Below are 16,289 nucleotides of genomic sequence, written 5' to 3'. Positions count from 1 at the left end.
GCCTCATTAACCACGCAGTGAAAGTGCGCAATTAGTACAGACTGTCGTAGGTTTACGACCTCTATAAATTGAAACTAACGTGACTTTTGTTTTTCATAAGAAGCGGGTTATCTTGCGCCTGATTGTTAATTTCTCTCTGTAATATATTACATTAAGATATCTACAGTATGGTAAATCAAGCAAGGGACTGCGGCCTGAGCTGGAATATCAATTCACAGGTGTAAGGTGTTGGGCAGTGTTCTCCATGTTTTGATTTGGATTACAATGTGCAGTACAATGAACACCTGTTCATGGTGGTGAAAATCCACACATAGAGACCACACTATAAACTTTTTGATGAGGTTTTACCCCTCTCAAGAGAGGGGTTGGGTTCCAATGACTGTGTTTTATTTATTGGGTGGGTGGAGGGGGAGGTGACTGCCAAGCACTGATTCATGCGAAATCAAATGAGACGACGTTTAGGTTCCGAACCATGTCCAAGTTGTGACTGTGCGGTTGTGAAACAAAAATATGATTTTCGATGAATGCATCAGAGCAGCGGAAAGATATCGTCCACTCACGCACCCAAAAACCATTTCAGGGTTGGAAGTCAGCGAGGTGACTGCCGAGTGCCCACAAATACATGCAGTGTATTGCAACAATTGTAAAGCCGTGCACAAGTCTTGGCGCTGACGACGGGCAGAGTGGCTAGGGGTGTTCCTGGGTCAGAGCAACGATGTCTGAAAGGGAGGACGCCACCGAACGGGAGCACCTTCCTCTGGCCAGCGCCAGTCCAAATAAGTCCACCTTGCATCACTGAATTAAATCATGTTGGGAAGTGCGTCCACCTTCCTTTTAAATCCTTTCAGGCTCAATAGTTTTTAATTCTGGATGCTTTGTTGACAACATTCATCCGTTAAAAAAAAAAAAAATTACATGCATCCATTATTTTAATATGTATTACTGTCTAGCGGGCATTTAAAAAGCGGCTGAAAAGTGCATCAGCATCTGTGGCTCTCCTTTCCCATATGTGAGCCCATTTCAATAAGTGAGTTTATTGTCTTTTTTAAGGATTACCACGATACCACTTTTTTTTTTTTGTTTGACAGATTGCCTCATCCAAGTTTCGACACCCCCTGGACCCATGGTGTAAAGCCACGGCCTGCAAAAAGACGACCAGGGACGGACATCTTCAAAGCAATCAGGCTTTATGAAGGAGGTTAATGACGTTGGCCGAGAGCCTTGGTTATCCCTCTCTAGCGCCACTAAGCCGCGGAGAGATGCTGGCTAACTGCAGAGTATTTGCTCTGACTTACGCCTGAATCAGCTTATGTCTGGTTCAACGGGGGTGTGGCGGTAAATCAGTGGTTAGCTAGTGTCAATGGGATAGAAGGAGGGCGAAAACTTCGGAAACACGGGTAGGAGTCACAGGATATGACCAATGATATAGAGTAAGGCTACTGATGACACCAAAATAGATACACGCTTTCCAGTACGTGTGCCGATACTGTACAGTCTGCACTCATACCTGAAAACATGATCTGATACTAGGACTCAGACACCACTCTAGCAGCCTGACCTGCAGTTATATCCTCCAGGCAGGTGGAGTAAGAGCTGTGTCAGCCATGAGGAGCTACTTAAAGGTAAACATTGATGATAACACGAGCCAGCCCGGACCCGAGCAGCGCTCCTATCATAAAGCTGCAGCGAAGGAAGTCCAGCCAACTAAGTGACACGGCACATTGAGTAAAGGGAAGTTAACGGTGGGCTCATACGGTATAGCTTCAGTTGGCCTGCTAACAGCTTCATTTAAACGGCATGTGTTACAGGGCTACATTGAGTGAAATGTGCAGCAAGACTGAAACGCATGCACAGGAATGACAAGGGATGACTTTAAAACCAATTGTAGTTGAGTGAAATTTGTTTGTTTCTAAACAATGTGTCATTCAATTTGAAAGACCATTTCCGTCACAATTTCAAGTTGTCATTATCAGGCATCAATTGATCAATCAATTGATATACTGAAATATAAGTCAAATCTTGCTTAATTGTATGGCCCTTCATAAATCATTTTTAAAAAAACAGCTTCACAATACCTCAGTAGACAAAGATGTGCAACATCTGCTGAAGAAAGAAGAAACAGCAAGAAAGGACCACAGATGGCGGGAGCCCCTTTCCTGCATAACCAGGCAGCAATGGATGTCAAGTGTACAACATTTATAAGATGGTACGCTGCTGTACAATGAGCATTCGTACTGTCTGGAAAAAAAATATGTGCTATTGGCGATTCTTTTATAATAGATACTGGAAGTTCACAGTACGCGACTGAAGAAGGAAAAAAAAAGACGAATGATATTACACGTAGGCGGCCCGGTAGTCCAGTGGTTAGCACGTCGGCTTCACAGTGCAGAGGTACTGGGTTCGATTCCAGCTCCGGCCTCCCTGTGTGGTGTTTGCATGTTCTCCCCGGGCCTGCGTGGGTTTTCTCCGGGTGCTCCGGTTTCCTCCCACATTCCAAAAACATGCATGTCAGGCTGATTGGACGCTCTAAATTGTCCCTAGGTGTGAGTGTGGGCGTGGATGGTTGTTCGTCTCTGTGTGCCCTGCGATTGGCTGGCAACTGATTCAGGGTGTCCCCCGCCTACTGCCCGGAGATGGCTGGGATAGGCTCCAGCACCCCCCGCGACCCTAGTGAGGATCAAGCGGTTCGGAAAATGGATGGATGGATGGATATTACACGTCGCAATGTCTACAAAACTATGAAGCAGATCCTTGGCTTACATAACATATCCAGAATGCGCTGTGGTCTACCACTAACAGAAACACTTCAAGGCTAAAAATGACAAACGTCTTATATTATTACAAATAAAACAACAACCAAATGAAAAACATAAGTAAATGGCCCCGCATTCTTGTGGCGCGCAATCATTTCTTACGATCCTGTACGGTAGACAATGTATTAAAACTGGAAAGTAAGTGTGTGATTGTCCTTAAAAAAATCTAAGGTTGCCAGGTCAAGGCACACATGGTGTAACAGCATGGAGAGAATGTCTATAATTAACAGACCCCCGCCCGTGTCCAGTCGCCTCTAGGGGCCCACGCAGTGTATCCTCTTTGAAACCCCCAGCCGCCATTTTTTGGCTTGGGTAGGTATGTAGCAAGGAAGCATTCCAAACTGCAGAGTCATGGTAAAACTTCCATGCGATTGTGTGCGTGTGTCTATATTTGACATAGGCACTGTTTGCCAGCAAAGGCAGTGACGCCGGCTCGCCTTGTTGTCGCCAGAGGACCGCCGATGCTCGACGAAGACGGACAAGTCCAGTCGAGTAGCGGACGGGGACTTCCCTTGATGCAGAGATGAAGGGTGAAAGGCTACACAGAGTTAACAGTTGGATTCCCACACCTGTTGGGACATCGATGAACAAATTACAGCACGGCCTCGTAGGGACTACGCAAAGTAGGCCATTCAAACTGTGCGTCAACCCATTTGACAGCTGAAGTCGAGTGCATTTGGCAAGTGTGATTCTCTGACGTGTCATCAAGATTTGTGCACTTGCCCTCCTCTGGCACACTTGGAAGAGGCGAGCCTTGGTCAGGCGCGAGAGGTCATGCACACGATTGATTTACAGGACGTCCTTGGTTTAGGATGGGCCCAACGTACAAGATTTCAAGGCTGTGAAGGCCGCGCAGCTAAATAGCCGTGACATAAGAAAATGTCATGTGGCGTAAGGAGGCGCCGCTAAGGTACCTTTTGATTTGTTTTATATTTATGGCCACGTAGTTATTCAGTGAATGGCTGTAATTGAGTGTCATTATGACTTAACTACTGTGTTAGCATCGGGCAAAGTCAAGTCAAGTCAAATTTACATATATATGGCCTTGACTCAGAGAAAAGTCTCAAAGGGCTTCACATGGCCACAGTTGACAAATATTAACAACATCCCCTGAATCTTGAGGCGATTAAGACTGAGATGACGTTGCCGATTTGCCATAAGAACAAAACTGTATTACACATGGAGGATCCCTGTAATGTGGTTACTCCTTACCAGTTATTTATGGTAAATGACCCCTTGAATAACTGAAACAGAACATGGAAAGGATTGAGAGTCAAGAAAAAAAGTCCATGCCACACTGTTTACTCATGTGCACACATGCGTAACGTGTGCTCACGGCATGAAAGTGATCGTTCCGCTCGGCAATTAAATCATGGTTACCACCTTGTAACAGAAATAAAGACAAGAATTGAAAAAAAGGGCACACTCGGTCAATTAAATGTTCTCTCATATAAGAACGCAATCATTCCTCTCACCAGTCATTCATAACCACCACCACCTTGCCCAGAACTAAAAAAAACTGAAGATAATCCAAAGTTTTAAAAAATAGTCCACAGCACACTCAGTTACCATGCACGTGAAATATTCTTATAAAATACTGTAAGTTCCTCTCGCCAGTTATTCATGGCCTTGCAAAACAGAAATGTCCAAAGGTAAGAAATAAGACTTCCGGCTCTGCTCCTGTCCTTGAAAGGATGGGCTGGATGGACTTTTGATGGACAGACAGATGCTTGCGACAGAAAACGCGTTCAGGTGTGCCTGATGCACTAACTGCTTCAGGCACGGGACGCTGAGACAGCCTACGATGGTGAAGTAACTCACCTTGTCTCCACTGGAATAGAAGAAGTAGCGCAGACGGACGATGTTGCAGTGGTCCAATTTCCTCATAATCTGCAGCTCACGGTTCTGGGTAAAAAAAAAAAAAAAAAAAAAAAGAATAAGATCAATTTTTTTCTTGAAAACACCTGCATTTACATGGACATGATATTGAAGACTGCACGCATTTTACAATAAGATGCAAGTTGCCCATCGAGTCCCACAAAGATGTGAACACAGCATTCGTGACACTTGAGCAGTCTTCTGCTTTTGAGCACCTGCGTAATTAGATGCGTGTCAGCGGGGCTAATGATGTAGAGAAAGTGTCATCCTTCACTTAAAAACACATTATCTTCTTAGGAGCCAGCACAGCATCTTTTTCCTCAAGGAAAATGGTTCCTTCCACTGCCTTTCTTGTCCGCCAAGATGTGACATCACTGCATGTAGGTCACAAACCATTGTGCTCTGCAGGAAATAGCTTCATCTTATGGAGTGTTTATGTGCACTGTATGGAGGAGGAGCAGACAGGCCGGTCAGTAATAGAGTGCCGAGCTACTACTGCACTCATTCCTGCAAACAGAAGCCATAAAAAAGTAGGTCCGATTTCGACGCATATTTGGAGCACTGAGATGCAATAATCCAAATTGGACAGCATGTAGTACAGTGGCTGGCTTCCTTCTGATGAATACATTTATGGATATAAATAAATGATAATGCAGTAATACTTTTCATGGATGCAAGGGACCATTCATTCTAATGGCAATATAAGGCTCGATGTAAACCCAGCTATTGTTCTTTGGCACAATTCCAAAGGCTTAAATTGGGGGGGCCCCCAAACCACACAAAACAATTTTGCCCGTTGTACAGCATAAATTAAACCCATTTGCTCCGAGGCTATCTTCAAATTTTAATTTAAAAAAAAAAACGTAATAATTATCAACAGCTAAAACATGCCTATTTTGTTTTTTCATGATAGCCTCATTTGATGAATAACAAAGCATTGATTTTCATAAAATGAGAAACTCAGACCGTCGCTGACCTCCAAAATGGGAGCAGTAAGGGAGTGGGAGTTGCTTTCACCGGGTGCGGGATGGGACAGTACAGGACAGGATTATTTTTCTTTTACTCAGGAAGTCTGGGACTGGGACTGGATGAGATTTCTGCTGTGGGAGTGGGATGGGATGGGAGTGAAAATTCACTCCCGTGTCACACTCTAGTCTCTGATAGGCAAAAATATAAGCAGGTAGAACAAGATGTAGGGTTCAGATCAGGGAAAACGTTTGATGGCAGTCATGCGAGGAGGAGACTTCATGCTCATTTGCTTCCCAGCCACCTATAATTAAGAACCACTTGGCTGAGCAAGTAAGTGTTCTAAAACAGAGGAAAGGGATTTAAAAAAAAAAGAAAAAAAAAAAAGAAGAATGTACAGTATGCTAGCAAACCACTGGGTTGTTCCAGTGAATCACTCAAACCAGAGTCTAACCGCAAGCTAGCTACATGATAGCATCATGGGCGTCTCAGACACAAGCAAGCAAGCAAACATTTTGCAGTTTGCAACAGATGCTGTTGCTAAAATTAAACCCAAAAAAAAGGACACTAGCTAGCACTTGTTGGGTCGGAAAATTGATCATTGCGGAGAAGAAGTTGAAAGGACAGAAACTTGAACTTCTATTACAGGCTTCAGCCTTTTATAATGTGACTGCCAGAGGAAAATAATTTGCAGAGCGCCGTGGAGGAAGCCGTTGTGCGAGGTAAGTCGTCAAAAACAAGGCAATACAACAAACCTGATGAATCATCTTCACAAGTAGCACCCAAGTGATCAAGTTGAACGCATGAAAATGGGAACAGTTTGAAGTTGCACAACCTGCCCACGTAAACTTTTGCAGTTTAGCTGCTAACAACCAGCCAGCAGCGACTGGACGAAAGCAGCAGTCCATGGTGTCACGTTTTGATCCCACACATTTGCTAATAGCGATGATGCTAACGTTTTATGTCATATCACAACTTAAACGTTATTATTCACTATCCCCGAGGGGTCCATTTTTAGCAGGCCACTGTGTTATTTTACATTGTTCTCCATTTGTTGTACTGATGAATAAAATTGTTTGAAAACGGTGTACATTAAAATGGTGAACAACCCGAACTTGTCAGAACCGATGCTTTAAAACTGGGAATTTAAAAGCAATGAAAGAAAATCGATTTTTATGACAAACACTTGCAAAACCTTCGCCGCTCAGTGTGATAACTGCTTTACATGCAGGTGCTCTCGTGCCTCTGCTGCGGCTCTGCTGCTACTGCTGAAAGGCAGAATATTCGTAAGACCAGGTGGTCCCTGACTCAAAGTAGGAATATGCCGGCTGCCGGCTTTTTGGTTCACAGTCAAAGGAGTCAAGAACGCTGAAGTATCCACCCTGGTGGAATGAGAAAACACGGAAGTGTGGGAATACTTGTTTAGACTGCTGCCCCAAGGCAAGGATAAGGATAATATCATACACGCGTTATGTAATTATAAAGGCATCAACTCGAGCCTCTTCCATAATGCGAATTATTTCCCCTTGATGGGACGCAGAAGACAAAAATCTCCATTATAAATAAGAGAGAGAAGGCGACTGAAATGCAAATACTGTATACAGCGGATCCAAATGCAGCCACTGACTGCTCTTTTAAGAAATAGCATGCAACAGAGCAACGTCGAGCAAGCCGTGGAAAAAACAAAAAAGCCTATCCATCAAAGTGACTCAAACTCAAGTCGGGGGTGCGCGTGTTGTGCTTTGTTTTGAAAGGAAATCACACATTTCCACGTCGGCACCAAAATGAAAGCTGACAGAGCACTGTTGTTCACTCGCGCTTTTAGGTTAGAAGACAGCCAAAAGGTTTACATGGGAAACACAGGTACGCAATAGATGCTCAGGATTGAACAGGCTATTCAACTAAACTACTCCACATTGATGTTTGGAGCTTCTAGTTGACTACTAATCAGTAAACATCTATTCTTTTGTCATCTTGTCCTCCAATCGGCCACTTTCGACTCACCCTGTGTTGCCGCAGCCGGACTACAACAGCCTACAGAGCAGACAGGTTTCAAACGTTCGCATGGGTCCGAAAGGACTAAATATGGACTGTTCAATTTTATTCCATGAAGATTCCCTTTTCGGGGGTTCAATGTTTGCTAGCATGAGGAGTGAGAAAGATGCGAAACAAAGATGGCGATACAAAGTCATTGACAAAAATGTGACAGTGTACTGTGTGCAAAGGCAACAAGACTAATATTTCAGCTCATCTGCAGAAACTTTTACTCACCGCCGCTTTTTCGCAGTTTTACAGAGACGAATCAAACAGGTTCCATGGGCATCCATACTTCATCCAGACCTCCAGAAATACAAATCTGTGAGTGCCCATGACTACCCACAGACACGCCCCAATTTGTTTATTAGCATTTCTTCAAGATATCTTTTCTCCCAAATAAATGAAAAGCATGTTGGAAGATGATCATTCCTCTCCGGCAACCAGAATCTCAACTTCTGTTTAGCTCGGACTGTCACAGTGACGGGTCAAATGTCATCCATCCATTTTCGACACCGCTTATCCTGAACAGGGTCCCGGGAGGGTGATAGAGCATATTCCAGGTGACTCCGGGTGAAAGGCAGACTACACCCTGAACTGGTCGCCAGCCAGTCAAGAGACAAACAAATATTCACACCCACATTGACACCATCACTGAATGGGAACCGATCCCACGCTGCCCGCATACAAGTCAGAGGAGTGTACAACAATACCATCAGTGACTCCCTGTGTCAAATGTCCACCTGCCTCAATTTCACTTTTAACCTAATTAGACAAGATGTTGTTGATTTTGTTAATACCAAACAGAATCGAAAACCGTGACCACAAGATAAACTAAACTGTGGATTTTGTGATTATTCCAACCCGACCGCAGACGATAAACGTACGTTAAGGCAGTAGTAGTCAAACCGACAGAAGATATTGCTTCTTTTTTTTTAAATTAATTTAAAAAACACAGGTCCAATATAAAACAATCAAATGAAAAACACCACATACACTAACTGCGTGTGCTGTCTTGTATCACATGACAACGTATTCTAACACAAACCGGTTCCTTGGACAACTTTCACAACCCAGAAATGTCATATTTAACAGTAAATACAGTACTGTATTTGTAACTTAGTGTGCCTTCCACATGATGATGAAGTCTTCAACCTTGCATGGGTTTGTAACCTCAAAATGTCGTATGGCGGGACCACACTAACCCTGGAGGACCCCCTGAGAAACCATTCTCGCCCTCCATTTGTGGGGGTGTCAAACTTGCGTTCATCACAGACCACATGGTTATGGCTTCCCTTTGGTGGCCTTTTCTAAAAGTGGAACCACAAATGTATCATCGCTAGCGGGACAAAAAGTTCACTCAGTCACAGATGAGTATGTTGTACTTCCGTTTTAAAGTTGACTGTTTGGTTCATCAAGGGAACAAAATGCAAGGCATGTTCTTTTGTGCAAACGGGGACATTTTTGATGGCATTTAAAACAAACATGATTTGTTTTTTGTTTTTTTTAAGGGAGGTACAACATAATTTTACAAAAAAAAAAGAAACTAAGGATGCAAACAACTTTAACAGTGGTGTACGCCTTAAGCGCACAGCACTAACACTACACTTAATTATCAGTAATAGGTTCTGTGTAAGAATCCGAATAATCATAGCTTCATGTTACAAAATCACCCTTGCCTTTGGTTAGAATAATTTTTGATGAATAATTAAAGTCATTGAAAATTGTGAAACGCTTTCGCCGGCATATAAAATGACGTGAATGGCCAGATGTGGTCTGCTAGCCTTGAGTTTGACATCTGGGTTCGACGGGCATCTTGTTACTGTGGAAGCGCACCAATATGCAACTATCGTACATGAGTTCTTTACCTTTCGCTCTATTTTCTCCCCTCGTCTCAAATGAAGTGAGCCGTTGAGTCATTTATTGAGTTTTAAGGCCCATGTCAGCAGCTGCTTCATATGATTTTGCTTGAGTAGTTCATTTTCTATTTGCATCCTTTGTACGACGACATGTTGGATATCTTTTTTTGCAGTGTTATGATTACAGGCCCCGGTGACTGACATTCGTGCAAATTGGGAGAAAGCTGTAACATGATTTACCTTAAATCTCCTGTCCTGCAGCACCTTCTTGATGGCCACCAATTCTCCGGAGTCACACAGCTTGGCCTGGTAGACGACCCCGAACGAACCGTTGCCGATGACCTTTGTGTCTGTGTAGCTAACCTCCTGCGGCCGGTCGGGGCCTTGCCCTGGAGTAGCCATCACTGTTGTTACCTTGCTGCCATCTTTATCCCCTGAGAGAGAACCAGAGAGAGAAAGAAAGTCAGAGGAAGAGCCTGGCACTGCAGCAGAGATAATATTCTTAAGAAGTGAAACTCCAGAAGGACAAAGACTTAGTTTTCTGTGATTGTAAATTGTGGCTGAGGATTTCAAACTAACTGATAGTGAATTATGAGTGGGGTGTATATAAGATAAGATAAGAAAACCTTTATTAGTCTCGCAATGGAGAAATTCCCAATTCACAGCAGCAAAGTTATGAAAGGAAGAAGTAGAACAACACAATATAGGAGCTGCTGGAAAGGCAGCCACTCTCGCGGCGCCATTTTGAAGTCAAAATAACAAAAATAACACAACACAACACATAGGACACAGACAGTCGTGCAATCTTCACCACTTTTCTGCATACACTTTGTTGTCTGAAGCAGTTCTAGATGAAAGAGGAGAGGATCAAAGTGTCCTTTCACCAGTGGATCAGAGACGTCATGCTGAAAATGTGCACACGTCTGCTACAAGCTAAGTTTTGAAAGTAAACACGAAGCTGTAGCGTCCATTGACGAAAAAGAGATTGGCTCACATCTCCTGTCCCATGTAAATCCACTTCAATTCCAAGCCGCGACTCCCAGTTCCACATCCGCATCGGCGCTCCGCGCTAACGCTCCTTTCTTCTCGTCGGCTCCTCAAGCCTTACATCCATCCAGCCGCAGACCGTTCAACAGCACCGATCTCTCCGCTGAACAAAGTGGGGCTGTGAAAAATGCTGCCCATAACAGGCGCAAGACACAAGCGCCCCGGGACTGTCCAGCAACGACAGTCAAATGGCGCCGACATTCCTCCCAGTCAAAAACAGTGCTGGTATACCCATGCTGCCGAGAAGGCGCAACCACCAAGCACAGAGTTACCTCCTTGATGAATGTCGTGGCCAAAAAATGATGAAAAAAGTCCACATCAGGTCCACACGACGTAACAACAAACACAAAGTGACAAAACAAACAAAAAAAATTTTTTTCATTCAACTTTGCTCTGTAGCACCCACCAGACCGAACGGTTCTTTTTTTTTTTTCCTCAAAAAGGGGGATCGGACATTTCTTTGAGGACATCAATATCAAGATTCAATTTAGGAAGCCATACACATCAAATTTGAAACATTGATCTCGGAACAACGGATGAGGCTTCCACAACCACTTCATCAGTCCATACATCTAAGGACACATTGCTGCCAGGCTTTGCGGTTCTCTGCGTCACGCTACTTTCGTTAGGAATGCTTAAACCCTAAGGCCTCTCGCATTTTTGACTGTGGGTTGTGCAGTCTGTAGAGCAAGAGCTTGGAAAATCTTTCAAATACAGCAATATAACTTCAAAGCAATACAGTTCAGGTCAGTTATGTATGTACCCTTGACCGCAAATGCGACCACTGCCACTCTAGCTGTACTTCTGGGTGGAGCTGGTCTTAGCTATCACCTCAAATGTTAAGTCTTCTCAACAGCTTGTCGATGATTTAATGATGAAAGCTGGACACTCACCAGACAAAATTTCAAACAACTCATAAGTGACAATTCTTTAGAAACTTCCACCTGAGAGTTCAGTGGGGAGACTGACTCGATAGGAGGGGCCAGAACTGAAGATAAACACATCAGTGGCCTTGAGTTCAACCATCCTCGATTATTAGGAGTTAGATGACAACAGAACTAAAGTCAATTGTGATGTCGCTGATAGTCAAGCGCCTTATTTGTCTCGCACCTGTTGGGGTGATTCCCAAGATTTGAGATCTACAAATATTGGAGTCTCTCAAATATGTTTTTGAAGTTTAGGAGTTTTATGCTCCCACACATTTTGCCATACAGGCGCTTGACTTCCATACATAAATAATAGCAGAGTTGGGTGGCACAGAGGGGTTGCTATGAAAGCTGACAACACATGGTTGATGATTCCGAAACACAGGTAGCAAGTTTGGGTTCTTTGCTTTACATATCAAATTATTGTCCCGCGATATGATTGCCCCAAGAGAGCAGCATACGATTCAGCTTACGTAACTCCAGGCCGCCTCAGCACTTCCTCGAACTGTGAGAAAAGTCTGTTCGCACGCACACGTTCACACAGGGATTTCTCACAACTAAAAACAGCATGCGAGCCATCAGTGCGGCAAGGGAAATGCCAGTTTCTGTCAGGAAACCTCGGGACAGAAAACCGGGCATGTACTCGTAAATGATTTCTAATTATGGCTGTCAGTGAGGTTCAGAGCGCACAGAAAATGTGTGATGTCCCTATTACAGAGCCTCCATATCACATTCTCATCTTGTGCGTGGAAGCGCTTTCATTTGGCGTCAAAGAGAATAAGTGGCTCATTTTGTTCGAATCGAAAGCAGGCTACAAACTACCAAGGTGACGGTCCTGCACACAACAAACTTCCCAAGTACAAACACAGCAGAGCTGACCCCTGCAAATCAGAGGACTTAAGTGACAACGCTGATTCCAGTGAGCATCTCCTCATTCTCCAGTCAGTGGATCCACCAATGAAGAAGGCCAAGTTGCACGAATATGGAACTCAAGTAAAATTTCAAGAAAAGGAGGAATGCACTTGTATGGCCGTTAACGTTAAAATAGGACTTAATTGCCTGCAAACAATTTAGAATGTGACAATGATTTCGCAACAGACGATTTCTATTGTATTTACATGAGTTCCTATTATCTTCGTAATATGGGGACCAATCAATGTCCAGGAAAATCAATTGAAAATGCGGAAGCACAGCTGTAACTGACTAAGTTTGTCGTGCCATGTGACGACTTATATTTACCGATGTAATGTAGTGAGTGTGCCGTTTGTAACACCGATATGTTGTATGATAAGCGGAGGGCTCAACATTGTACAGTGTATACGGGCTGAGACTAATTAGTCAATTCATAGAGGCCCTGATTTCATTAGCCCTTTCATTTAGATGCTTCCCTTTGACAGGGATACAAAGAAAATGAATCAAATTAGGGTTTAGCAGGTTAATAACAGCATCATGTTCAGTTCTCAGAATTACTGCTTGTCTTGAAAACTTTGTTCTAAACCTCAATGCAATGCAATGTTAAGTCCAGGGAGGCTATTAAGCGGCTGCATGACAATTAGGACAAAGTCCATCTTTACGTTGTGAGAAACACACACACAAAAAAAAAAAAAAAACAGCTGACCTGTTGACCAGATCTTTATTGTGTATGAAGCACACAAGTAGCCATATTTGGCAGACGGGATGATTCGCTTTAGTGTGCGTGGGTGCGTGCCTGTGTGAAGAGCCGGAGCCCTGGCCACACCCCAATAGCACACATCTCGATCAGCCCTGAAGCTCAGTCGGCATTCCTCGACAGCCTCACAGTCACACAGCGGGCAAGTGCAATTGTAAAAATGCAATAGAGTAGTCTCAACTGATGAGTTTAATGTTTTGTTCCGTGACCACACTCGTAACGCAAAACGCTCATCTTCAATCCACTCTTTTCCAACTGAAATGAATGGAATTGCCATGAATGTGTTCCAGACCTCGCATATAACACCAAGAAAATAAACTGTAACGCGTTTTTAATGAGTCAAACAGCACTCTTCAGTACTGCACTTCATGAATTGTATTATTACCAACAACATAACTAAACACGGTGCAAGTAATTAAACTGCATCACAATTTCATGCGTACATCTGTGGCTCTTCCTGGCGAGCATGCTTGGTCACCAGTGGGCAGTATAAATACAGACAGGCATGATAAAGAAAAGCTTCACAACTAAGTGACTATGCTGCAAAATATTTGTTTTTCATCGAATAATATATAAGTATTGTTAAACTGTCTGTCTACGTGTCTTACTACAAAGTTTTCTGTTAAAATACAGTATATGTTGCTTGAAATGTGAGGGACAACTTTGACACTAGTTCCGCTAGCTCGTCTATGGCATTTTGCATTGTGCATTAAGCATTAAGTTAGCAAATTTTGGCACACAAATATACGTGGAGTTCAGATTAAATACCCAACATGTCACTATTTTTATGTTTAGTTTTTCAGTAAGCTTCAGTTGGGACTGAGAATAAGGAAATAACATGAAGCTGTTGCATGCTTTCAGAATGCATGATGAAGCCACAGTAACCACAGAAAACCGATACAAGTGCACAGAGAACATGCCATCTCCACTCAAGAGGTCCAAGATTCAAACCCCATAGGTAACCACTCGGTCACTGTGCCACTTGGCCAAAAACATTTAACTCACAAATCCTCATGATATACTGTATATAAATCATGTATAATTTGGGGTACAGGATTGACTTGGCACTCCTGATAGGAAAAAGGTTCCCTGCGCTGATAAAGAATATGATTTATGTCATGTAGATTATGACCCAGAATGCAAGAGGGAGGCTTGAAGCTCCACTAACCGGTATTAAATAACAGCAATGTGACTGAATGACAGCAAATGCGAATTAACCATGTAAATATTTTTTTAAGGAAAGGGTGGAAAAAGAAAGAATATCCATCCATTTTATATACCACTTGAGCAATTGGAGAACGTCTGACGATTTCACAAAGTTTTCAACAAACATACTTAAAAATGCTTATTAATGTGAATTTCTATTATGTTTCAGGTGAGCTGGAGCCTATCCCAGCTCACAAGAGACACTTCACATTGAACTGGTCGCCACTCAATCACAGTCACACACTATGGAAAATTTAGAGTCTTAAACACATTTTTTGAATTTTGGGGGAAGGCATATGACCGGCGGAAAACAAGGAAAACATCCAGACTCCACTCAGCGTGGCCAAGATTGTAATCTTTCAACTCCGAAATGTAAGGCAGTGGGGCCACAATGCTGCCCTCGATGCTCATGCCATACCTACAGTATATCTATCTATATATCTATGTATAAGTGGTGTATATTTTTGGATACATGACTGAAGTGGCCCCTGATAGGCAATAAGATCCCCGCCCTTCATATACTGGGGAATATGATAAGCCTGAATGCAGCAGGGATGCCTAGACCTTCCATAAACCTCATTGCAGCCCTACGTTACTGAGGAAATATCACTTGATTTCAAGTAAAAACAGGCACAAAAGGAATAAAATCTCCTTTTTTGGATTACTCCAGCTGTGCAGTTATTTTACGGGCGCACCTTCCGCCGTGACAGTTGCGTAATCCCATGTCTGCTACTGGCCCTGCCTGACATGTTAACTCGTGCAGAGCTTGTGTGGCAACCCGGCTATGACTCATCTTCCAAATGGTCCACAGTACCGTAATCATCATTATCGCCACGGACCCGAACCCAGGCTCGCCTTCCACCACAAGGCCTAGGACCGGCCAAGCTGCCACGCTCTGGCCCGAGTCTGCAAGCACCTATGCGGGTTTCGAGCTAAGCTAATCGGCGGCTAACAGTCTGGTTCGTTGGGGGGTTATGGCTGGAGGGAGGGTGGGGGGTTCGATTGGTTGGGTGGAGCCCACACCAACTGGGCCCGCCACGGCGCGGTGCAGGCGGTGTGTAGAAGGCGACTTACTGCTGACTTTCATACTGCCGAAGGCGGACGGCTGCGGTACCGGCTTGCAGCTCTCCGCGAAGGATGTGGTCCTGGGCCGACCCGACATGATCAAGGCGCTTGCTGGTGGTTCTCGGAAGACTTGCTTGCACTGTGATCTCTGAAAATGTTCATCCAAAAAATAAAAAACAGGAGGCAGGGGACGACAGCGAATGAACTCCACAAGGGGGAAAACAGACAAGAGAAGCTCGCCTAATAAACTAAGACTTTCAGTCCAAATGTGTGCATTCTCCCCCCTCCTTGGAGCTGTTCTGTCAAGGGGGGCCTTTTGGAAGAAACGTCTCCTACAAAATGATCATGAATTGGGCCTCATTCGGGGGTTAACAACAAAAAATCGTTCCGAATCCAGGGTGGGTTTCACAAAGATGCTAATGTTAGCATGTAAGCTAAATGCGGCGTTTTGTGGCCCGTCCAGTTCCTCTTCATATTCCGATGTGGAGCCTCGGAGAACCGACTGCCATGGCGGCTCCCTCGCCTTAGCCGACCGAGAACGTCCAGTGGCAAGCTCTCTGCCTTAACCCAGAAACGACTTCAGCATTCACAAGATACACCGTCAGGCACAATCTTAGCCCAAACTGACGTTAATTCCAGGTACGACTTCCAACTCGAACAGCGTTGGATTACGAAGAGCGGTGATACTGGATTTCTTTTTTTATTCCTTCCCAATAGGTCTCAGGCTCGCCGTCTTTGTCACTACGCACGTTAGCTACGCCGTTTTTGTAAAGTCGTTGAAGAAGGTGTCATCCCCACGCTGCAAACGTAAAGCTAAATGGAGAAT

The 16,289-nt window shown here is 43.9% G+C and overlaps 1 protein-coding gene across 3 annotated transcripts in view; it reads right to left on the bottom strand.

Moving 5' to 3' along the window:
• Positions 1 to 16,248, bottom strand: part of gsk3ba (glycogen synthase kinase 3 beta, genome duplicate a) — a 27,941-nt gene extending 11,693 nt beyond the window's left edge. For all 3 annotated transcript variants that reach the window (XM_086123476.1, XM_086123475.1, XM_086123477.1), the window contains exons 1-3: positions 15,473 to 16,248; positions 9,791 to 9,984; positions 4,635 to 4,718 (exon numbers count right to left, since the gene is read on the bottom strand). In XM_086123476.1, coding sequence (XP_085979602.1) covers positions 4,635 to 4,718; positions 9,791 to 9,984; positions 15,473 to 15,560 — 366 coding nt within the window. In that variant the 5' untranslated portion in view covers positions 15,561 to 16,248. The remainder of the gene's footprint in view (positions 1 to 4,634; positions 4,719 to 9,790; positions 9,985 to 15,472) is intronic.
• Positions 16,249 to 16,289: the final 41 nt, after the last annotated feature.

Source organism: Hippocampus guttulatus, chromosome 11 (genome assembly GCF_054856545.1).
Source record: "Hippocampus guttulatus isolate MCC_2025c chromosome 11, RoL_Hgut_1.0, whole genome shotgun sequence".
NCBI lineage: Eukaryota > Metazoa > Chordata > Actinopteri > Syngnathiformes > Syngnathidae > Hippocampus > Hippocampus guttulatus.
The sequence above is the reverse complement of the archived record's forward strand: the minus strand, read 5'-3'. Positions and strand labels throughout refer to the sequence as shown.